The sequence below is a fragment of the Phyllobates terribilis genome, unplaced genomic scaffold, assembly GCF_046119375.1.
Source record: "Phyllobates terribilis strain yellow unplaced genomic scaffold, ASM4611937v1 Scaffold_5__5_contigs__length_657084704, whole genome shotgun sequence".
Lineage (NCBI taxonomy): Eukaryota > Metazoa > Chordata > Amphibia > Anura > Dendrobatidae > Phyllobates > Phyllobates terribilis.
In genome coordinates this window covers 249,342,990-249,367,729 of record NW_027362765.1, presented here as the reverse complement: position 1 = coordinate 249,367,729, position 24,740 = coordinate 249,342,990, and the positions used below count along the sequence as shown (strand labels likewise).

Here is a 24,740-nt window from a genome sequence, read left to right as displayed (position 1 = left end):
TGTAGCGAGGGGCTGCACCACATAAAATGTCACAGCCTCCGGTTTCTAGCTGAGGGTCGTTTCCTGCCTCCACTAGTTTCGGGGACCGGTCTCCCCCTTTGGCCTGACCCCTCCACGCAGGTGGATTCAGGCGTGCGGTGGCGACTCGCCCGTCCGCACCCCTGGGATCCCTTCGTTCCTCGTTCCTGGAGCCTTCTCCGCTCCTCTTCCTTCCTTCTCCCTCATCCAGGCCTGGGCCTCTGTTACTAGGCCCGCCTCCGGAGCAGAGCTCATGCAGAGCCCCTGCTCCCTGTCACTTCTGCTCAGACTTCTCTGCACTGAACTAAGATGGTGCCCACCTTTTATACTCCCTTCTCAATGCACCCAGGAACTGCTTCCTCCCTGCTCCTGCACTACAGGGTTCCCCTTCCTCAGTGTTCCCTCCCCCCACTCCAGCCAGGGACAGGGACTGTTGTGCCCATCTCAGGGGCATATTGGTCGCCCTGCCCCATGGCAATGTAGTGTAATGCATGCAGGTGTCGGGTCCTGATCCACACTCCATCCTTACCTGAGAGTGAGATATCACACCTCTGGGTGAGGTGCAATACCTCTGTATTAACCGAGCCCTCAGGGTGCTACAGTTCCATTTATCTTCAGCCTAGGTGACGTATTGCGATACAGGGCCGTGATTTTGGCTATAAAAGGGTCCCCTAGACCCCTACCCCAAGCTTTTTAAGAGAATCATATATGGCGTGCCAGGAGACTCTATGGAATGCTTTCTCAGCATCCAACGAGAGTATCTAATTACAAATTTTTAACTGCATCTAGCCCAGGAAATACTTTGTGCCTAGTAGCAGTGTCTGCTAGTCAGCGGATTATCCCGGCTGTTAAGCAAGCTACACCATCTGTAGTTTGGACACTTAATTTTTTCAAAGAAAATGCTTCGGGACCACTCGATACTCAGTGAAGAGCATCAGGAGGCACCCCAAGGCATAGGGGCTGGGACTGGCAGTAGGATGCCTTGCGGTGGACAGCCGAGCTCGATCCTTATAAAAGCTTTTTAACTGCAGCAGCTTTAGTGGACGCTACTGGAGCTGGAATTACGCGGCTGCTGGCATGAGACTTGCCCTCCAATAGATCCTTGTAAAAGGATTTAAAGTGTATTCATTCAAATTAGAGAGACAATTTAAATTAAAAAGCTTAGAGCTGCCTCCACCACAGGGGGGCTCGCTCGACCCACCAGCGGACAGGCACCAGTATTGGGAGAGGAGGGCTGGCCGTCAGGGTTCACCGCAGCTCTGGCACAAACCCGGCGACACGGAGGTGGCACGGGCAGGAGCGGACTGGCCGTGTCGGCTTCTCACTTTTTGGATTTTAGAAGGGCATGACATGCCTATATCTGTGTTTCCCCCTCCTTTTACTCCTCCACCTCTTTTCTTTTCGCATGACTATATGTACTTGTCACTTTTCCATGTGTTAGTTGTGTCTTCTGAGCAGTTTGTCAGCTTTTGGACACCTTTGAAGGTGTTTTCTATGTGTTTCTATGTGTTTTTGTTTGCCTGCCATTGGTTTTAACGGTGTTCGAAGGTGTTCGACGAACAGTTCGGCGAACACACGGGTGTTCGACGAACCGAACCGAACTCGAACACTACGGGGGTGGCTCAACACTAGTTGTGACCACTGGGACCACCACCAGTATTCATGAAGACAGGGGCCCCAATGTGCCTTGTCTAAATGGAATAGTATTGTGCATACAAAACCACTGCTCTTTTTACTTTTAGCAGACAGATGGATATAGCCATTCTGTTAGTCCAGTTCTGAAAGACAGGTCTCTCCATATATGTTTATATACTGTAGAGAGAGACCTGTTAATCAAGGGATGCGGGGCAGGAAGAAGCTGGCATTTTGGACTAGTTGCCTAAGTCAACTACTGTAGTAAGGGCAAATCTATAGCTAAACTAATTGAAGTCATGAGATTGTACAGCAAAATGAAGGAAACATAAATCTATAGAACATAAAATGGTTAGTTTTCCATTTTATATTTTGCGCCATGTTCTTTATGTATGGTCTTTTTTATGTAACAGTGTGGACCACACGCACCAGCTATCCAATATTGCCACCTAAGCTCTGGGGAAGTCCGTTACTCCCATTGATGCCACGGGTGCGGACAGAGTTTCTCCACTGTAAGACATTTACTATTTCTGTTTTATTTCTATCCATGAATACCTCAAACATGGAACTAACTAAATAAGTTTCACTTACTCTATCATTTACAGATTCGCGGGATATCAGCCTGGACCCTGATACTGCCCATAATAACTTGTGTCTTATGCAAGCCAACCGCCGAGTCTTGTGTAAACTGCAGCCTCAAGCTTATCCAGAAAATACAGAACGGTTTGATCATTATACACAAGTACTGGCCAGAGAGTCAATGGCTCAAGGCCGCCACTATTGGGAGGTTCATCTCTCTGGAAATCGTGTAAGCTTGGGTGTTACGTATCATGGCATCTCTCGTAAGGGTCACCAAAGTGTCTGTCTGGTGGGGAGGAACTCACACTCTTGGTGCCTGGAGTGGAGCAGTACACGTTGCTATGCTTGGCATGATGGTCAGAGAATTTTGGTAGCCACTGGTCAGCAGGAGAAACTGGGTGTCTTTTTGGACTGGGATGAAGGAACACTATCCTTCCATGAGGCATCAGATGACATGCCACTTCTTTACCGCTTTCATGCTTCATTTATCCAGCCTTTGTACCCCATCTTTTTCATCAGCTGGAATTCTATTGTGTCCATTGGAGCAGGAACAGCAGTACAGCGTAGTGTGCACAGCAAGCGCTTTCAAAGGCAGTTTTCAGCAGAATTCTAATGGAAACCTTTGATTAGTTTTCACTGACATAACTAAAGCGGCTGCAGTTTTTGTAACTTTACCTGGATCTGGTGATTATCCAAGTGTCCCTTGCCACTAGAAACGGCAGACTTTCCATAGGTGCACTGTGTCTTCCATGGCTCATTACCTCTTTAACCTCTTTCAGCACCATGTTTTAAGTCTTGACACTTGTATAATTTCTATAGCTTTATAACATTCCAGAACTGGTCATAGATCTCAGTTTTAAAGTGAAGTTTAAAACAAGTAAAGGCTCTCGGTGCACCCTTGGTGTAACCAAACATTTAACTGCATTTTCCCACCTACTTCTTTATCCTCTATCTCCACCCCCTCTCTTCTTTGACAGCTATGGCTTTATAGAGTCAGAGAAGGGTAGGGATAGAAAAAAAACAAGTAGGTGAGAAAGTGCACTTAAATGTTTGGCCACGCCAAGTGTGCACCGAGCTCCTGTACTTGGTTTCACTAGTTATTCTGTGATGACAGACTGCCCTTAAGGACCCCATGCACATTTAAGTCACCAAAACTCATCTACTACTGACCATAATTTATATGGGGGCCTGTCCACTCTCCCCCTGACAGATGATATCAAGGGAGAAAATAATGGGAAAAGTTGAATTTCATTGCACTCTTAGGATATAGGCAGTCAATAAAGATGTCTGGCTACTGCTAAATCCATTCTGCTTATTGAAAGCACATCCACACTTGACCTAGCCAAATAAGCTGGTTCATTGGGAGGATGACTGTCATCTTAGATGTATGGGAACTTTTACACTCCATGCTATCCAGTGTCCGCAACATTTATTTTAAAGTCAGATGTTAAACATTCTTGTATAGGATTATTGAACCTGCGTCCAGAAATGAGGTGTCTGCAATCTGTGCATTCAGTACAGTTCAGTGATAACCAGTGGCAAAGCACCGGTTGTAAAATGCATGACGTCCTGCACCAATGTCACCGCTCACTCTCCTTAGACTGGCGAGCTCTTTGCTTACGGAGCTTGATGAACATCGCAGCTTCTTTTTCAGAACGGCGACAGTCAAGAAGTTGCAAGATGCGATCCCCTGAGAAGGAGACGACACATTGTTTAGTACTTATCAACAATAGCTTGAAAACAGGAAGAAATCAGTGATGTCACAGTGATGTTGTCCGGCTTTCTGATGGGTTATCGGACCACATTCCTGAGCATTAGGGGAAGCTTTTAGTTTAGTTTGGCTCACTGTCTGCACTGTGTCTACAACTAATGTTCCCAGTCTATTTATAAGATGATGTTTGTTGCGGTGAGGGTGTCCTGCTGCTTACACCACCAAGGATCAGCTGTAATCCACAGGAGGTTCAAGCGCTTACTTTCCCTGCAGCGCCACCACAGTGAAAATGTAGCGTTACATGGTGTTCATTAAAATCATTGCGCTGTCATTGTGATGCACAGACATGCCTGATCCTAAAATACAGGAGATCTTTGTAGCTGCTCTGAGATTTGGCTGATTGATGAAGGTCCTAAATAAGGGACCCCGTCTATTAACTCTGAATGCCCCAATGGAGCATTTCAGAGTGCGTTTTCTAAACCAGACCACCCCTTTAAGGGTTTACTCTGATTGGTCTATTGTCATTTTACTATCTCCCAAAAAATATTCTTCTGTCATTGGAAATAAGGACTCTTAAAACAATATGTATAATCTATTATATAAGATTCACATTCATTTGTAAAAGTAAGAAATATAATAAACTAAGTTATATGATATTGAAACAATGGGGTTAATTTACAAAAGATTCCTTTACCAAAAATTTCCAAAAGGTCATGTCCCCATAATTCACTATGGTTCTGTACACTCTCCAATCATACTTTTATTATGTGGATGAAGGGTTGATATTGGCCAGCATGCTGACAGATCCATGTGTTTTGTGCATAGTAGATGATGAAATAGACTCTTTGCGTCCATAGAATCCTATTAGTTTACAAATGCATGCCATTTGGCTGTGCATCCCATATGGTCTGCCGAGCTGTATATGAGAGGATAAGGCCGTGTTCAGACAACGGTTCGGGAAAACGGGCTCCATAGATTGTGGACGTGACCTCTCCATCTGCTCGTACACATTGCGGATGGGTACAGGAGCTGCTTTTACATTGCCTGCATTTTTTAGGTCCACATAACAATCGAAAGCAGTGCATGCAAATTACTAGAAAACTGACCATGTGTACTGGCTTAATGGCTATAATCGGGGTGTGTGCTCTGTGTGCGGTCTGTGGCACTCACAGACAGAACTTAGATCGGTTACAAGCCCTAAGATATTGTGCACAGAAAACAGTGATAATATGCATCACATAGGAGGTGTTTCGGATGTTATATTGTCCAACAAATATAGGTGTAAACTTGCAGCAATGTAAGAAATCCACTGACCATTAATTTTTGGATGAGTTAGGGCTACTCGCATTTGAGGGATATTAGCTACAGGATCATTTATCTCCTCCTTTAATCCAGGAACATCTGCAAGAGGTAAAAACGCCTCTCCCTCTAACTCATTAGAAAGAAAAGCATCATAGTCAAATACAGTCAGCAAGAGACATGATCCTGGAACTTCACACTGCTCTGGGGTCACCAGGCTGGGGGAAGAGAAAAGAGAATATTACAATCAGAAGTTTCTAATGTCAGGGTAGCCTATGGCTATGTTCACGAATACTGAAAATGAGATAAAAAATGCCACTTTTGTTTCACATTTTGCATGAGAATTTGGCTGCGTATTTGCTGCAGATTGTAAGCTATGCATTGCAGTCAAAATTCCAAGAATTGACATTTAGCAGATTTGAGAACTGCACTGCATGTCAATTTTTGTGATATTTTTCGGCAGGATATGAATAGGATTTGTTAAAATCGAAGACACTTAACAGATAGACTGCAGTTTTCCACCCACAAATCTGGAGGAAAAATTTGCACCATATCCGTAATTTGTGAACATTTTGCAAGACCCTGCTCTAATAGCATTGTTGGTAATCTGTGGCTGTCACACCAGAGCTTTGAGACCCTTCTCCTGCCTCTCGGACTTCCCATGGCCCATCGCGCTGCAATGGTAATGTCATGCCAGTGTTACCAATCAGCAGAGGCTGCAGATAGAAGGAGGTTCACGGGGAGCCACAGACTATTGGCGTGGCCACTGGGCACGTGTCCTGCAAATTTTTTTGCTCAACTCTATTAGGCCTCATTCAGACACATCATTTTTCTCATACACAAAAACATGGACAGTTGTTCATCGTTGTTTTAGATCCAAGTTTCATCAGTGTTTGGTCCGTGTGTCAGGTTTTATCATCAGTGTTTCATCAGAGAGATTCAATGTTAATCACGGACAGCACATAGATTGCACATTGATGCCATCGGTGTGTTGTCCATGATTTTCATGGACCCATAGGCTTGAATTGGTAAATTTAATTAGTGATTCAGATAAAAAACCAACAGGTCTCTGTGATTTTTTTGGACCATGGGTAATGGGTTCGCATTCTATGCGTGAAAACCATGTATAGAACACGTACGTGACTCAAACAGACATTTATGAGTAAAGATTGGGCACACTTACAAGTCAAAGGTCTCATCATAAAGAGGATTTAATTCATTCTTCTTGACTTCTGTAGATCGTGGCTCCACTGCTGGAAATATGTGTTTAGGCTCCAATGTCAGCTGAATAAATGGATCGCTGCTGCCTGAGCACAGGAATAATGAAAAGGATATTTAATTGATTTTTCCTTAAGTGATCATTGGTTGTTAAGATTAAACTACATATGAATATTAATAAACATAACTAATACATGACACTTTGTTCACTTCACGCCCCAATGTATTTCCAGCCTCATTTGCACATACCTTCAAATGTGATATCTGAGTGCTGTGGGTCATAAAGATATCATATGTTTTATATTTTAGCTAAAATGTGAGGGAGATGAGCGTATTTGTGTGCTTTGCTTACCATTGGAGTCCAGAGGGAGGAGATTCACTGCATTAAGGATCTCAACGTGCAATTTCTGCTCTGATTGCTGGTAGCTCACTTTTACTGTAACAGCTCCATACTTCTCTGCAGTGGAACCCTGCTGTAAGTAGTTAAAATAGATGATATATATACATAAGTGTACACATATCTATCTATCTATCTACAGTGGATATAAAGAGTCTACACACACCTTTGTTAAAATGCCAGATTTTTGTAAAAAAAATCATATTAAGAATAATCTTTTCAGATCTTCCCCCCCCCCTTTATTGTCACTCATAATCTGTAAAAAACTATTGAAACAAACTGAAATCTTTTTGAGAGGGAAAATAAAAATAACAAAATAAAATATGATTGCATAAGTGTGCACACCCTCTTATAATTAGAATGTGGTTGTGAGCAGAATTAGAATCACATTAAAGCTCATGTTGAATAGTAGTTAGTACACATCTGACATCTTTCATTGTGATTCTGATTAACCCCATCAAAACCTCAGCTGTTCTAGTAGGATTTTCCTGACATTTCTTTAGTTGTACTATACCGCAAAAGTCATAGTCCATAAACAGCTTACAAAACAGCAAAGGGATCTCACTGTTGAAAATTATCAGTCAGGAGAAGGGTACAAAAAAATACCAAGGTATTAGATATACCATGTAACACTGTGAAGACAGTCATCAAGAATTGGCTTAAATTTGGCACAACCTAGAACTGGACATCCCTCAAAAATTGATGAAAAGACGAGAAGAAAATTGATCCTGGAGGCTGCCAAGTGGCCAATACAACATTAAAGAAGATGGAGGAATTTCTAGCAAGTACTAGTTGTATACTGCATGTGACAACAATCTCCTATGTTCTTCATATGTCTGACCTGTGGGGTAGGTTGGCAAGATGAAAGCCTTTTCTTACAAAGAAAACTGTCCAACCCCAGCTATGTTTTGTCAAAACCTACATCAAGTCTGCCAAAAGCCTGTGGGAAAACGTGTTATTGTCTGATGAGAACAAGGTTGTACTTTTTGGTCATAATTCCAAAAGGTATGTTTGGAGTAAAGTCAACACTATACATCACCAAAATAACACCATACTCATAGTGAATCATGGAAGAGACAGCATAATGCCTTGGAACTGTTTTTTTGGCAGCTGGAACTGAGACTTTAGACAAGGTGAGGGGAATTATGAAAAGTTCCAAGTATCAGTCAATTTTGCAACAAAACCTTCAGGCATCTGCTAAAAAATCTGAAGATGAATTTCAGCTTTTGGCACGACAACAACCCTAAGCATGCCTCCAAACCAACAAAAGAATGGCTTTGCAGTGCATCAGTGTAGAGCTGGCTGTCAGTCAAAGTGCTGGGGCTTGCTTAGAGCCACCGCTCACAGTATAGTGAAGTTGCGCCAGCATGCCTATATGACTGAAAGAAGGTCGCTCATGGGTGAAATAAAGTTAATTTTCTCCTGGGTGCTGAACTTTTATTACAGCAGCCAGGCACCTTTATAACGCTATTAACCTGCATTTTAATGGGTGTGTAAACTTTTTATATCGCTTTATATATTTAAATGTAACTATAACTACACACATATAGCGGGTGAAATAAGTATTCAACACGTCACCAATTTTCTAAGTAACTATATTTCTAAAAGTGCTATTGACATGAAATTCTCACCAGTTGTTGGTAACAATCCATCCAATCCACACAGGCAAAGAAATTAAACCATAGATGTCAATAAATCAAGTTATGTGTAATAATGAGAAATTGCAAAAAAAGCTGATGAGAAAAAATATCAGAAATTGTATCGAAATATGCTGACCTGATCCAGTGTTGAAAGGCTGTTGCGGATCCATGGGTGATTTCACCAGAAGAGCAAATAAGACATGAAAAGTCTGTGGTCCATATCCGCCCTGCCAGCTTGGGAAGAAGTGTTGGATGCCAGAAGTATTATAAAATAACTGTTTATTTTATTTTTCTACGTGTTTCAAAGTACAACCCACTTCTTCTTCATCAATGTTTTTTTATTTCCTGAAGAAGTGGGTTACATTTTGAAACGCGTAGAAAAATAAAATAAGCCATTACTTTATAATACTTCTGGCGTCCGACGATTCTTCACAAGCTGGCAATGCGAATATGGACCACAAACTTTCCATGTTTTATTTAATAATGAGAGATGACAGAGGAAAAAAGTATTGAATGCGCTTAGTGAAATTTAATTAAGACTTTGAACAAAAGCCTTTGTTGGTGATGACGACTTCAAGACTCCTCCTGTATGGAGAAACTAGTCGCATGCATTGCTCAGGTCTCATTTTGGATCATTCTTCCAAACAAACACTTTTCAAATCCTGAAGGTTCTGTGGGCTCCTCCTATGAACTCTGAGCTTCAGTTCCTTCCATACATTTTCTCTTGGATTTAGATCAGGTGATTGGCTGGGCCATTCTGGCAGCTTTACTTTCTTTCTCTGAAACCAAGTGAGAGTTTCCTTGGCTGTGTGTTTTGGATCATTGTCTTGCTGAAATTCCCACCCTTGTTTCATCTTCATCATCCTAGTGGATGGCAGCAGATTTTTATCAAGAATGTCTTGGTACATTTGTCTATTCATCCTTCCTTCAATTATATGAAGTCTGACAGTGCCATATGTTGAAAAACAGCCCCACACCAAGGTGTTCCCACCTCCGAACTTCATTGTTGGTATAGTGCTTTTGGAGTGATATGCTGTGCTTTTTGACCTCCAAAAACGGTGTGTATTATGGGATCCAAAGAGTTAAATTTTGGTCTCATCTGACCAGACTATATTCCCCCAGTATTTCACAGACTTGTCTAAATGATGTTGAGCAAACTTTAAACGCGATTGAACATGTTTTTTGTTAAGCAATGGAGTCTTGTGTGGTGACCGTACATACAGGCCATGGAGGTTGAATGCATTACTTATAGTTTTCTTTGAAACAATTGTACCTGCTGATTCAAGGTCTTTCTGTAGCTCTCCAAAGATGGTCCTTGGCTCTTGGACAACTCTTCTGATAATTAGTTTCACTCCTCTGTCTGAAATCTTGCAGGAAGTACCTGGTCGTGGCTGGTTTATGGTGATATTATATTCTTTCCACTTCAGGATTATGGCTCCAACAGTGCTCACTGGCACCTTCAGTAGTTTAGAAATTCTTCTGTAACCAATGCCAGCAGTATATTTTGCAACAATGAGATTGAGAAGCTCTTGAGACAGCTCACTGGTTTTACCTTTAATGAGATGTTTCTTGTGTGACACCTTGGTAATGAGACATCTTTTTATAGGCCATTAGTTGAACCAGCTGATATTTTTCACTAAATTGCAGGATTATTTTCCAATTACTGATCGATTACAGCTGGTGTCATGACTTTCCATGGCTTTTTGCACCTGTCTTTCTTCATGTGTTCAATACTTTTTCCCTTTGTCATTTCTCATTGTTACACATAACTTAAGTTTTGGACATCTATGGTTTGATTTTTCTGCCTGTGGAAGAACATATAATTTTATCGGCTGACATGTTGCTGTACTGATCAGCTACCTTAGATCCAGGATTATGTAGAGTCTACAAATTTAGCTGTGAAACTAAGTACTTCTGCATGTAACTTTGCAGCACAATGAGAATATGAGCATCTTGTGTTTGGTCCTTTTACCTGCTGCTGAATCTTCTGCTGATAGTAACGCTCTATTAGTTTCCGAGTACTGGAGGAACAAAGGTCAAGATCCTGTTCTAGGGTCTGTAGGAAGAGGAAACACGGGAATACGGTAAAACAAAGGATTTTGTACAAGTAGATTGAGGAGGTTCACCATTTGACACTAGCTACATTATATTATGTATAGTTAATTAAAAAAAAGGAGGTTTGGTATCCACAACAACTAGAGGCAGTGAGGGTGAAGGCACTTTTAAATGTCTGTACAAAGGATGTATAGCTTTATATAAGAAAAATTGAGCTCTGGCAACTATAGAACCATATATTAATAAATTAAAGGGTTATTCTCATCATCTTTCTTCAGGAGAGCACTGCTCCCCAGACTCCTAGCTTCCTGCTTGCACTCCTGAACATTGATGGTTTGAGCTTGACTTGAACTGTGCTTTCTTCTCTGATGCAAGTAGGCCAGCTTTGCCTCTACATCAACAATGGACCACATGGACACTGAAGCTGGCCGGATCTAGTAATTCGATCAATTTCATCACAGCTCTTGCAAGCTCTATTGCAAAGAGCTTGTAAGCGTGCTCTCCTTCCTTAGAAAACCAGCAACCTCTGATTACTACAGAAGTGGCTGATAAACTAGGTAACGAGCAGTACGCAATAAAATGAAAAAATGTTTTCTTGAAAAAAGGAGAGGACTTTTAATAAGAGGTACATTACAAAGTTGCTTGTTTTTACATTAGCACAGGATTCTGGACGTAAAGAGACATGATGGAAAGCCGCCCTTCTGTAAACCAGTCTTGTATCTTGCATTGCAGCTACATATCCTCTCTGTTTCATATTATTTTGTACACCATGTTTTTTATATATAACATTCATTAAAATAACATCTTTACTTACAATGAATGTCGCAGTGTGGAGGCTTTCTAATGACAGCCCACAGCCCCCTGCATGGAAACATGACTCCAAGTTCTAGAGGAACAGAAAATTCTGGCAATCAAATATATAAAGTCATAAAGAAGGTTTGAAATGCCCTATATTGATAAATTTATTGGCATGTACAGTATGTGAATGGGTCTACACAAAGGGGGAGAGTAAACTGGGATTCCAGTTTGGTTCACCAGTTTGCAAGTTGACATCCTGACGTACTCCCTCTCTGACCGCTATCATTATCACATTTGTGGCTAAGGGTCAGCATTGAATATTTGTTTGCTGCGCATCTAGAACCACATAAGAAGGAGTACTACCTACTCTTGCTAAGAGCTTGCAGTTTTATGAGGGTGTTCTGCTAATGGCACAGTGTGACTGGCACTGTTATGGAGGAGGGCACTATTGCAAGTCCTATGTGGGGGTACTTCTATGACATTTCCTAATGTGATGCAGATATACACATGTTGGTCTTTCACATTATATAGTGAATTATTGTGTTTACTACCCTGATCAGCTTAGTGAAACTGATCACAGTCAGTGTGTATACCGACATATATGTTCCAAAAGTGAAGAATTACCTTAAGCGCTGAAACGAGCCTCTGGTAGTATCGGACAGAAGGGGTGATGTGGCTGGACAGGTTGGAGATGACTGTAAGGATGTGGGACCAAAGCAGAGACAAGAGGCTGTAAAAGGAATAAAACAAAAATGGACAAAAGTTGACATCTGGAAACTATGGTGCATCACTATGAATTTGTGATTGTAGAGGTCTTAAAAGGAAAGTTAGTTTTAAGTCTTTTTATCCTATAAATTGTTTTGTGTAGGTGATCAGAGGACTCACATGTATGGCCGGTACATTAATGATTGTCATGTGCAGTTTTTTGGCCTTTCTGCCTTGTTCTCCTGCACAGATGATTGCCAACAGGAAAGACTCCAATTTCCCCTACAGGGTATATGAGGCAGTCTCCTAGTATTGTCTATGAAATTTGCGATCTCCCTGACAGATTCTCTTTAAAGGGTCCCTTAGAAGTAAGCTGATCACAAAGTGTCCTGCATCTGGGTCCTCCGCAATCAGCTGTATGAAGGGGAACATGGCAGCAAGGGTTTACTGTCCTGCAGCCACACTATGGGTGAAATACAGCTTGGGATGGTGCACAATTAAATCAATTTGCAATCTGTATCATGCATGCACAGGCCGGGTTATTCAAAGAGTCATTCTTTGTGGCCGCTTTCAACTATGATTAAATGATGAGGGTCTAAAATGAAGGACTCTCTTCTTAATACGATATTTGAAATGTTATTTCTAAACCAAGCATCTAAACCGGGCAAGTTCCCACATAGCGAAAATACAGAGGATCTATTCACTTGCATAAAATCCACTGTGTTTTACAAGTTCAGCATTGTAAATGACAGTTTAAGAAATCTCATGCATACATTGTAAAAAATATCCATTGTGAATTTCACTACAGGACCGGCACTGCAGCTGTTCTGCAGTACAACTAACTTAAAAACTTACCATCTATACAGTTCTTGTTTATGGACCATTCTTGGATCAGGAACCTCAACCACCAGGTCTCCTGATCTGTACTAACTGCCTCATATACGGTCATGAAGCACTTAGCTCAAGTCAGGAGGCCTAGCGATCTGGCCGTTATTTCCAATCTGAGCATATACCAGGTTTTATCTACGATTTATGGTATTTTAAGTAATATGGGTCACTTACCAATTAAAGTTTTCCTGCACTAGGTTCTGGTTCATATATTGTAACTCTGATTCCAAAAACTTCATCATTGGTACAATGCTCTGCATAATTCAAGGCACAAATTAACATTAAATAAAGGCTAAAATTATACATATTTAGCATTAGGACACATAGATACATCACAAAGAAGAGTTAGCTACGAATGAGACTCACATCATTGGGATCCCGGGAATCACTAGCATTGGCTATGGAGTGGAGATGTTTGGCAATGCCAGAGTCAAGCTGTGATAAAATAAAGAAGAAAAAAAACACAGATAAAATATAGAAGAAAAAAAGGGTCAATACATAAAATAACCAAACTTACTTTTTGAGCAAGAGCCTGCACCACACCTCGAATCTCTCGATCCAGGCACGCCACAGCGCTCTTCAGCTGGTCATAGAGAGTGTGCTGAAACTGCGCCTCACTTATGAGCGCCCGTGTTTGCTCCTCTAGTGATGCCCAATTTAGTTTCTCAGGCAGAGAGCGCACCACCAGCCGCAGCTGCTCAATATTGTTCACCACTAGACAAAGCTGAGAAAAGTGCGGTCATAGGTAAGAGAGTAGTAAGGTTCAGAGGGAATGTCACAGTGGAAGGAAATTAGGAGGTTTCATTCAGGGGGTTATATAATTACATTTCTTAATAAACTATCCATCCATTTAGGAATCTACATTGTAAAGCTGGAAAAATACATATCGGAGCCTTGGAATAAACCTTTTTTTTCTCTGGATAGGCAAAGTGCCTTCTTGTGTTTCAAAGGGACTTTACATGGATTTGGTTTTTACCATTTTATTTGCATGGATCATTTATATATTCAAACAAACTAATCGTGTCCTTTGTCTCTTGTATTTCTCCTTATTGATTGGCCCCATACACATTAGAAAAGGGATGTCAAACTCAAACACACAGAGAGCCAAAATGAAAAACTTGGACAAAGTCGCGGGCTAACCAGTATACAGTATAATGAGCCCCACAAAGTCCTCCATATAGAATAATGGGCCCCACATAATCCTCCATACAGTATAATGGCCCCGCATAGCTTTCCATACAGAATAATGGCCCCACATAGTCCTCCATACAGTATAATGTGCTCCACATAGTCCTCCATACAGTATAATGGGCCCCACATAGTCCTCCATACAGTATAATGGGCCCCACATAGTCCTCCATACAGTATAATGGCCCTGCATAGCTTTCCATACAGAATTATGGAGGACTATGTGGGGCCCATTTTTCTGTATGGAAAGCTATGCGGGGCCATTATACTGTATGGAGGACTTTGTGGGGCCCATTATTCTATATGGAGAATTATGTGGGGCCCATTATACTGAATGGGCCCCACATAATCCTCCATATAGAATAATGGGCCCCACAAAGTCCTCCATACAGTATAATGGCTCCACATAGCTTTCCATACAATATAATGGCCCCCACATAGTTCTCCATACAGTATAATGGGCCCCCACATAGTCCTCCATACAGAATAATGGGCCCCCACATAGTCCTCCATACAATATAATGGCCCCCACATAGTCTTCCATACAGAATAATGGCCCCACATAGTCCTCCATACAGTATAATGGCCTCACATAGGGGTGATGGTTCTGGTCTTGAGAGCCAAATATAATTACCCTGCGGGTCAGATTTGGCCCACGGGCCAGAGTTTGACACGTATGCCTTAGAATAAAGACACACAAATCCGATATCTCTGGGACCATCTAATGTGTAAGGGGGCACCCGACTCTCTTAAATCAGACAATGTCAGGGTAAAACACGGTTTGGGGAGTGTGAATTTAACCCCTTGAATTTAAAACACTGGGTGTGGGTACATAGAGCTGGTCAGGAGCTGTTCCGATCGCTAAAGTTCAACCACTAAGATGCTACTGTCAGTGTCAGACTGTGGCATTTGAGCGGTTTGATCCTGCGAGGGGTCCATTACAGTGCTCATTTCTCCCACTACAACCATAACACATTCAAAGGGTACTGATGAGTTACCATTGATATCGAGGGACTACTCAAGTTCCCCATTACTGTGATCTGGGTACTCCTATGAAGCCCAGCCTGAGGCCTCATAAGAGGTTGTTATTTAATCGTTTACCTCAATACTAAAGTAAACTGTGCAAGAAATCAAGCAATCGCAGGTTTAAAGAGTAATCGTCATTTCATTTTTATTTCATAAATCAATAGTACAGATGAAAATAAGCAACTTTGTAATATATCATATCAGAGAGATTTCCTTCTTTCTCTGCCAGAATTGATCAGTCATTATCAAAATTCTCAATTCTGAGGTAAAATCTGTATCCAGTGAAGACACTTTCCCATTACAGAGATAGAATCTTATCAGTAGTAGGTCTCTTCTCCTATCTAGATAGAAGGGGGAGGAGCTCTGCTTCTAGCTCCTCCCTCCTCCCGTTCATTTTAAAAATTGGCTTTGTCTAACTGTGTACGGAACATACCACATCTCCTGGGCAGGGGAGGAAGCAAAAGACAATACAGACATTACAGCAGGGGATCACAGAGGACTCATTTTGTGAGGAAAAATTTTGTTTAAAAACAGACAGTGAAATATTTTACCTCACAAAATGAATCCTCAGTGATCCCCTGCTGTAATATCTGTATACTCTCTTCCTTCCTCCCCTGTCCAGGAGCTGTGGTATGTTCCGTACACGGTCACACAGACAATTTTTAAAATGAACTTTTGTTTGTGGGAAAACCCCTTTAAATGAAAAAGAACCTATACAAGTTTGGTATCTGCATACTCATACTGACCTGGGGAATCATATTATCAGGTCAGTTTTACCATATAGTGAACATGGTAAATAAAAAAAACAAAAAACAATTGTGGAATTGCACTTTTTTTGCAATTTCACTGCACTTTGAATTTTTTTATGTTTTCCAGTACACTATATGGTAAAATTAATGGTGTCATTCAAAAGTACAACTCATCCTACAAAAAACAAGTCCTATATTGACAGACAAATAAAAAAATTATAGCTGTTGGAAGAAGGAGAGTAAAAAAACGAAACACGTAAAACTGCCCGGGAGTGAAGGGGTTTATTCAGCTAAATTTTCCATTCTGGAAAAATAAAATAAAATAGGAATATTTGGCACATTCATAAAAGTCCAATCTATCAAAATCGAAAATTATTAAACCCACCGGGTAAACAGAGTAAAGAAAAAAAAGAAAAATTTTACATTTTTTGGTCACAGCACCTCCGCCAAAAACGGCAATAAAAACTGCTGATGAAAAAAAAACACAAGTCCTCATACAGCTTCATTGGCAGAAAAATAAAAAAGATGGGTGTCTCAGAAAACAGTGACACAAACTAAATTTTTTATAAACTGTTGGCGGAGCTGTATTACTCTACTTCCCCCAAGCAAAACCCATGTACGCTGGACCGTAAGTTGTCAGAAGATACCACTGTGTGGAGCGTATGGCCAGCTTAGTGCTTTGTAACGGAGTAAAATACTGAAAGGAGTTGTCCACTACTTTCACAGGATAGGGCATCAATGTATGATCAGCCGGCGTCCCGCAGTCGGCACCCCCACCGATCAGCTGTTATCAGCGACGGCGGCCGCTGGCCGGAAATGCTTACCTACGGTGCTTGGCCGTCCATCTGTAGTGGCCACAGCAGGGTACTACACATCCGCCTCCCATTAAATTGAATAGGAGGCGGATGTTCAGTAACAAGTGCCGGCCACTACAGCTTGACGGTGAAGCACTGCAGGTAAGGACTTCCGACCGCCACCGCCGGCACCGATAACAGCTGATCGGCGGGGGTGCCGCACGCGGGACCTCGGCCGATCATACATTGATGCCCTATGCTGCGGATGTGAAAGTAGTTGACAACTCCTTAAATGTTCATGTGCATGACATTGTAAGCATGGTGGCCCTTTATATAGAAAATAATATATTCACAACTTGTGCCAAGTTTTCATCAAGAAAAAATTATGTTTTTGCTATGATCATACTCGGAATTGAATATAATAGAACATGTATAGTTGGAAAATTGTCCATGTAAAAATATAGCATATAGAGAACAAATGAACAAATGAACATTCCTCAGTATGGAAATAAAAACATATGATGGTACATTATTTTCCCATTGATTATAAAGAAATAATGTTATCCGCATTTACCTTGTTTGCCGCCTGCCCAGCATCTCTGATATCGGACACATCCTCGGCTCTGTGCTTAATCATTGTGCAGTACATAACAGCGATACGGCACATATCCTGTGGAAGAAATGAAGATGTTTGACTAAGTTGAAATGAACAATGGTAGTATTCAGGATGGCATAACTCTGTGGCATATAGCATGTATTGCCAATGCCTGGGGCAAGGCTAATATTTTGCACCACTTTCACCTGTGAACTGTTACTGTACATTCCACCCTTATCCCCAAAGTACATGTATTGTAATTTAAGGAAAATACTGATGTAATTTGTGTTTATGTAATGACATCTCACTTTTTTGTTTTTTGGTGAAATTTTGTAAGTAAGAAGTTAAACATACAAGTTTTTTTCATATGTAACAATTTTATTTCTCTAGCCCTATCCCTAATCCTAGCCCTAAATCTTACCCTAACCCTAACCAAATCTCTAGGCCAAAGACTAGACCAAGCCCTGGACCTCAGCCAAACCCTAACTCAAGAAGCACAGAGTGTTTGATGAAACAGGGAGTTGACTGCTCCCTGGTCCACCATTGTTTTCAACTGATACCATTGAAGGTGTGACGCCAGGGCAGGGTCCCCTATAGCGACTGTGTGGTTTGCTGCTATTAGGGGTATGAGACAGCACCAAAGCCTAGCCCTAGCATTAAGTCTAACACTTATCTTAAAGCAATCCCTAGCCCTAACCACAGTTAGCATTAGAAAAAGTGTAAAAGTGTTTTTCATTACGTGCTAACCTTCTGTCATCTCCATCACTGCCTATGCAGAGCGCATCAGTGTCATCGACTGCTGCACTCTGCATAGGCAGTGACTGAGATGACAAATCTCACTTCATTATACTGAGCTTTGTAAATTCAGTTGCTTTTTATGCAGAATTCATCAGACAAACTCATCGCGGATGTTGTGCTCTTCATAAGCAGCTCCAGGAGAGCACCAATTGTGCTTGCAGTTATCAGCACCCTGCATTGTGGCCGGAAAGATGATGGGGGGAAGGTGGGGAAAAATGTATGGCTTTGGGGGCGGTCACCCCCCACACTATACCACTGCCATTCCTTTAGTTTTCCATAAAGTATTGTCATTGAATATGAAAGTGTGTTTTGGAGAATACACTTTAGTTTTCAAAGTGAAATATAGACCCTGGTCCTCTTTACTCTTTTCCAGTGGTGATCCCATCCATATTGTGTGACAGTTCTAGCCAATCAATGTTGCCTTATGTACTATATAGGGTCTTTCAAATGTCTTTCAAAACACATTCAGATCTCTGCAGTATACCAATCATTGGGAAATCTGTAGAATAAACCACTATTCTTGGATCACAATAATTATGGGGATTGCACTTATTACAACATAATATAGTTTTTGATCTTTATCCCTGTACCCCAGGTCTCTTATTTTTTCAGTACAACCACAATTCTTACCTCCGTAAACTTCACCATGATCATAAATGCCTCCTCTGGGTCAGGCCATGCCAGCTGCTGCCATGTGCGTCCAATCTGAGTGTAGCATGTGGACAGATCCACTGTGGAAGCACTGTGTTTCTGTAATTCTGATAATGGAACCAGCTGAAGGAAGAACCAGAGTTACCATACTAATCACATACCGGGACCTCTATGGTAGGTGAATGGTGCACAGCAAATCTTTGGGTATGACCAACTTTTATCTGATTTGTATGTCAAAATGAATTACACCCATACAGATTTGATAGCTGTTGGCTGAATGATGCTTCATCTGACAACTATCTCTCTCAAAAGTCAGGAAACCCCCATACACATTAACCTGTCGAGTGATCCCGCTAATATCAGCGGGTTCAGACGATTTTAATCTGATGTGTATGACAGTATTAAGATCTCTTATAACCCGCTTCTTAAAGAGAATCTGTCAGCAGCTTTTTATATGTTATCTGAGAGCAGTATGACATAGAGGCAGATTCCAGTGATGTATCATTTTCAAGACTGCTTGATGTAGTTTTGATAGAATCCCAGTTTTATCTTCTGCAGATGTAGCAGTGCTATGAATGCTGAGCTATGTATAATCCTGCCACACCTCTTATTGGCAGCTTCTGGTGTACACTGTACAATGCCAAGAAATTGCCAATCAATGGTGGAGGCGGGGGTCACACAAATTAGCTGGTCTTCCTTTCCCATAAGACCTAGTCCTGCAATGATAAACTACTGCTGATAAAATACTGATTGTATTGAAAACTGCTCAAACAGTAGTACTTCTCTTGTTCCCATATCACGGTATTACTAGATTTCCTAAAAAAAACTGAGAGAAAGCAAAGGGAAAATCTATACAAGGGTTTTAATGATCGTCACAAAGGAATTCATCAATTTTTCCCCAAAACAGATATCTCAATAATGGCTGAATATAATTTTGACCAGATTTACATAAGAGTAAAAAAGGATAGGTTTAACAATATACACTGCTCAAAAAAATAAAGGGAACACTTAAACAACGGAATATAACTCCAAGTAATTCAAACTTGTGTGAAATCAAACTGTCCACTTAGGAAGCAACACTGATTGACAATCAATTTCACATGCTGTTGTGCAAATGGAATAGGCAATAGATGGAAATTATTGGCAATTATCAAGACACACTCAATAAAGGAGTGGTTCTGCAGGTGGGAACCACAGACCACATCTCAGTACCAATGCTTTCTGGCTGATGTTTTGATCACTTTTGAATGTTGGTTGTGCTTTCACACTCGTGGTAGCACGAGATGGACTCTACAACCCACAGAAGTTGCTCAGGTAGTGCAGTTCATCCAGGATGGCACATCAGTGCGAGCTGTGGCAAGAAGGTTTGCTGTGTCTGTCAGCGTAGTGTCCAGAGGCTGGAGGCGCTACCAGGAGACAGGCCAGTACACCAGGAGACGTGGAGGGGGCCGTAGGAGGGCAACAACCCAGCAGCAGGACCGCTACCTCTGCCTTTGTGCAAGGAGGAACAGGAGGAGCACTGCCAGAGCTCTGCAAAATGACCTCCAGCAGGCCACAAATGAGCATGTGTCTGCACAAACGGTTAGAAACCGACTCCATGAGGGTGGTATGAGGGCCCGACGTCCACAGATGGGGGTTGTGCTCACAGCCCAACACCATGCAGGACGCTTTGCATTTGCCACAGAACACCAGGGTTGGCAAAGTCGCCACTGGAGCCATGTGCTCTTCACAGATAAAAGCAGGTTAACACTGAGCACATGTGACAGAGTCTGGAGACGTTGTGGAGAGCGATCTGCTGCCTGCAACATCCTTCAGCATGACCGGTTTGGCAGTGGGTCAGTACTGGTGTGGGGTGGCTTTTCTTTGGAGGGCCACACAGCCCTCCATGTGCTCGCCAGAGGTAGCCTGACTGCCATTAGGTACTGAGATGAGATACTCAGACCCCTTGTGAGACCATATGCTGGTGCGGTTGGCCCTGGGTTCCTCCTAATTCAGGACAATGCCAGACCTCATGTGGCTGGAGTGTGTCAGCAGTTCCTGCAAAATGAAGGCATTGAAGCTATGGAGTGGCCCGCCCGTTCCCCAGACCTGAATCCAATTGCGCACATCTGGTACATCATGTCTCGCTCCATCCACCAACGTCACGTTGCACCACAGACTGTCCAGGAGTTGGCGGATGCTTTAATTGAGGTCTGGGAGGAGATCTCACAGGAGACCATCCGCAACCTCATCAGGAGCATGCCCAGGCATTGTAGGGAGATCATACAGGCACGTGGAGGCCACACATAATACTGAGCCTCATTTTGACTTGTTTTAAGGACATTACATCAAAGTTGGATCAATCTGTAGTGTGTTTTTCCACTTTAATTTTGGGGGTGACTCCAAATCCAGGCCTCCATTGGGTCATAAATTTGATTTCCATTGGTGATTTTTGTGTGATTTTGTTGTCAGCACATTCAACTTTGTACATAACAAAGTTTTCAATGAGAATATTTCATTCATTCAGATCTAGGATGTGTTATTTGAGTGTTCCCTTTATTTTTTTGAGCAGTGTATATATTACTAAACAGATCTTGTAGACCTGATGAGGTTGGTGTGCTTACTCTGAATATTCATGTCAATTTATATTTTTAATGAACTAAACGTAGTCTCTGTCCCTTATTCTGAATGACAAGCACCTCTGTATCCCTTTTCCCTCCTGCTGCTGAAATCTCACACTGGTTAGTACAAGCTGCAACTTATCAGTCAGGGTAGGTGGGACTACATTGAGTAGATTGAGTTTATCTTTTAGTATACTTACACTTGAGTTCCCTTGTTGGACTCAAACTTCTAAAAAAGAACCAAACAGCCTTTATGACATAGATTTTCAAAGTAAGTACACCATCAGGTCTAAGAAGTCTATTTATTAATGTATGCAGTTTGTATAAAATCTGGTGACCAATGTTCTTTAACATTGTTTAGACTGACATGTACAGATTTTAGGGCAAAGAATAAAAGTATATAATCATGTTTGCAGCTAGGGGATAAGGTTTGAAATATAATAGATTTAGTATTATCTACTCCTGCAGCACCTCACCAGATCTATTTGCACAGCTCTTTGGACCCTCTCGAGAGCGGTTGAATATGCCTTCTGCAGCCAACTAGGTAAACAGTCAGAAAACTTGCGATGAAAATCAAACAGCGGGGAAGAGCCATCCCTAAGAAAAGAAGAATCTAATTTAAGATATGGAAACTTGGTACATTGATTGGAAACATTACAAAATTGTGCAGTGAAATTCTATAGAGCTGTTGAGTCTAGCTGTTCTACTCTGACCCAATGATATTGACAAGAGGCAAAGCTATAGGGGCGCCAAGACTGCTGTTGAACCCATACCTTGGTTCCTCATTAGGCCCAAAAAAGCTTAGGTCATGTTAGAGAACGTGATGGATTGATGGCTCTGGTACACAATTTACATGAAGGCCCAGGAAACTCAATCTACACCAGAGCCCTGGAGCATGAGGGGTCCTAAAATAATCCTTTGGCCCATATGAAGAAACTAATGCTATAATTGATATATAATACCTGGAGAGCCATGTTGCAGATTTTACCATGAGATGAAGGAACTTTAAAGGGGTTGTCCAGGATTAGACCCCTAACCAAGAATTTTGTCTGCTGTTGCAAGTCAACTCTAAAAGTTAAATCTCTGGGTAATATGACTTTGCATGATAGCAGAGAGCCATATTGGGTGGTCACCTTGTTGGAAGTTGATCTTGGAGTTTGTGAAGCTCACGTAGAGTAAGGTAAAGTTGGTACAAGAGTTCAGAGAGCTGATGGCGAGAGTTGTGGTTAGCAGGTGGAAGCTGACAGATCAATTGCTCGGAGACCTGACAAAAAAATAATATATATTCTGGTTACACAAGAGAAACAAACATATTGGAAGAAGATCCAAGTTATAACAACGTGTGGAGTCTGAGAAGTGACTATCCGGAGATACATACCAGCTCCTCCAGCTCCTGGAAGGTCAGGCTGAAAACGTCCACCTTAATAGTGCTGCGACAGAGTCAGATGTAATGTTTAAGAAAAATGAAGAAATGTAGACGATACTAATATCAATGGAGGTTTCAGGCAATGTATTGTATACAATAATTTTATTACTATTATGTTTCTTTTCTAATCTTCTTAAAGTTGGCAAAAATAACAAACCAAAAATCCAAAACATGAGAAAATAGTGAATCTGAGCTTCTACAATGGATCAGCTTTCTGTAAGGATTAGGGTAATGATGACACCTCCCAAAATGTTAATCAACAGTAAGCCCTATGCAGGCATTAAAGCGAAGCTATCATAAGAAAATGACCTAGTGTTTAAAGGTAATCATCGCCTATCAGGTAAGCATCGCCCATTGGGCTGTGGCTAGACCTCAGACCTTATTTTGACATAGAATAAAGAATCCACCCAGCATGAAATGTAAAGTACAATCTGTACTTTCTTACTTTCCTTTCCTTACTTGAAAAAACACTTGTTCAATGTCTTGTGACAATTCTTCAGATCAGCTGTGACATCGGCCACCAGTACTATCAAAGACTTCATGTTTTCTTCGTAGCCCTAATGGAATTAATTATAAATACTATAAGATTTGTGAAAGAAGAGGGAAGAGCAGACTAGAAAAAATATAAAGTCATGTGCAAGGCAAGAAGAGACTATTAGAATATATTTAGGTAATTCCTAAAATAGCAATTCCCCCTAATTATATTATCACAACTGCTTCTATTTGCGTGTGATGTTCCTGATCATACTTCAGACAATTGCGTGAATCCATTGTAACGTGGCACGGGGCGGTAGTCGTGGGTGAGATACTCGTCTCTTATGCCCCAGCATGTTACATGAAGATGGGGGTCCTGGCTGGGTGTGTGAACTTGTGCTGTGGGGGCGCTTTGTCCTAGCAGGCAGCATGATGCCAGAGACTTCGGCTGGCCAGGACCACCAGGGAGACCACCAACCTACAATAAACAGTCTTTTTCTAAACCGCAACTTGGTGGGAACTATGTACAGTAGATAGCGGGTGCACTAGTTCACGAATGTTTCCTTTAACGCATAGAGCATGTTCAACATCTTCACATACATTTTTCCTGTCCTTCTCAGAATGACTCTGTTCTTCCTCGCTCAGTCCTATATCTTCACCACTACCCAGCACAGTACTACAGTCCAGTAAGTAAGAGTCCTTTTCTCAACCTACGGTTCCTTTCCTCTTCGATCTTAAGGGAACTAGTTTGCAAATATGGCCAGTACTTAGCTTCTCTGTTTCGGACGCCTTGGAACTCCCACCAGGGTGCCTTCTCGTCTTACTTTCTCTGTTCCATCCTGGGCCATTGTCTCTAAATTATATACTCAGACCCGTAATGCTAGGCATCCTGTCCCAGGACCCGTCTCCAGTGCATCCCTCTGTCCTTCGGTCACTTCTCTCTTTTCCTGTCTCTTTGTTCAGGATCATGCTATCCATTGCCTTGGTCTCCACGCACGTCAGGGACACCCACGTCACGCGGCTCAGCTCACTAGTAAGACCACAGATCCGATTTTACTGCACGCTGGGCCCTATCTGCCTCCCTGACAGGAAACTGTCACTATCCCTTCCCCTTAACCCCCTCCCACTCTGGGCTAGTCCCAAATATTAACCCTAACTCTCCCTACTGTCGGGCAGAACACAATACTAACACTATTAACGCATATCACAGTTCACGTTATACAATACAGTAATACGCGTGTTCTTCAAGGGGGAACATGAGCAGTATGTCCATCTCCTTACACCATTGCTGGGAAAACATCTGGATATAAAACATTTTAGTTGTCATAAACATGTGTAAAAAGTGTATTGGAGCCTTAGTTTTTAAAGGGTACAGACAACCAGATTCTACATTTTTACAGACGAAAGAGTTCTCTTTAAAAGCACATAAAATATAAATTGTCAACCAAAAGAGTACTTTTGCAAAAAGCCAAAATGTGGAAGATGGAGAAGTAAATGGA

At 41.7% G+C, this 24,740-nt stretch overlaps 2 protein-coding genes across 6 annotated transcripts in view; one reads left to right on the top strand and one right to left on the bottom strand.

The window, feature by feature from the left end:
• The window catches only part of TRIM47 (tripartite motif containing 47), a 44,488-nt gene extending 37,447 nt beyond the window's left edge, over positions 1-7,041 (top strand). Inside the window, exons 4-5 of the mRNA XM_073683991.1 lie at positions 2,064-2,162; positions 2,256-7,041. Coding sequence (XP_073540092.1) covers positions 2,064-2,162; positions 2,256-2,842 — 686 coding nt within the window. The 3' untranslated portion in view covers positions 2,843-7,041. The remainder of the gene's footprint in view (positions 1-2,063; positions 2,163-2,255) is intronic.
• Positions 1,391-24,740, bottom strand: part of UNC13D (unc-13 homolog D) — a 102,346-nt gene continuing 78,996 nt past the window's right edge. For all 5 annotated transcript variants that reach the window (XM_073683988.1, XM_073683987.1, XM_073683989.1 and 2 more), the window contains 16 exons: positions 23,227-23,324; positions 22,720-22,771; positions 22,475-22,605; positions 21,818-21,938; positions 18,721-18,864; positions 17,272-17,367; positions 13,458-13,664; positions 13,307-13,375; positions 13,115-13,194; positions 11,972-12,077; positions 11,364-11,435; positions 10,467-10,550; positions 6,810-6,930; positions 6,423-6,546; positions 5,255-5,457; positions 1,391-3,919 (listed from right to left, as the gene is read on the bottom strand). In XM_073683988.1, coding sequence (XP_073540089.1) covers positions 3,810-3,919; positions 5,255-5,457; positions 6,423-6,546; positions 6,810-6,930; positions 10,467-10,550; positions 11,364-11,435; positions 11,972-12,077; positions 13,115-13,194; positions 13,307-13,375; positions 13,458-13,664; positions 17,272-17,367; positions 18,721-18,864; positions 21,818-21,938; positions 22,475-22,605; positions 22,720-22,771; positions 23,227-23,324 — 1,818 coding nt within the window. In that variant the 3' untranslated portion in view covers positions 1,391-3,809. The remainder of the gene's footprint in view (positions 3,920-5,254; positions 5,458-6,422; positions 6,547-6,809; positions 6,931-10,466; positions 10,551-11,363; positions 11,436-11,971; positions 12,078-13,114; positions 13,195-13,306; positions 13,376-13,457; positions 13,665-17,271; positions 17,368-18,720; positions 18,865-21,817; positions 21,939-22,474; positions 22,606-22,719; positions 22,772-23,226; positions 23,325-24,740) is intronic.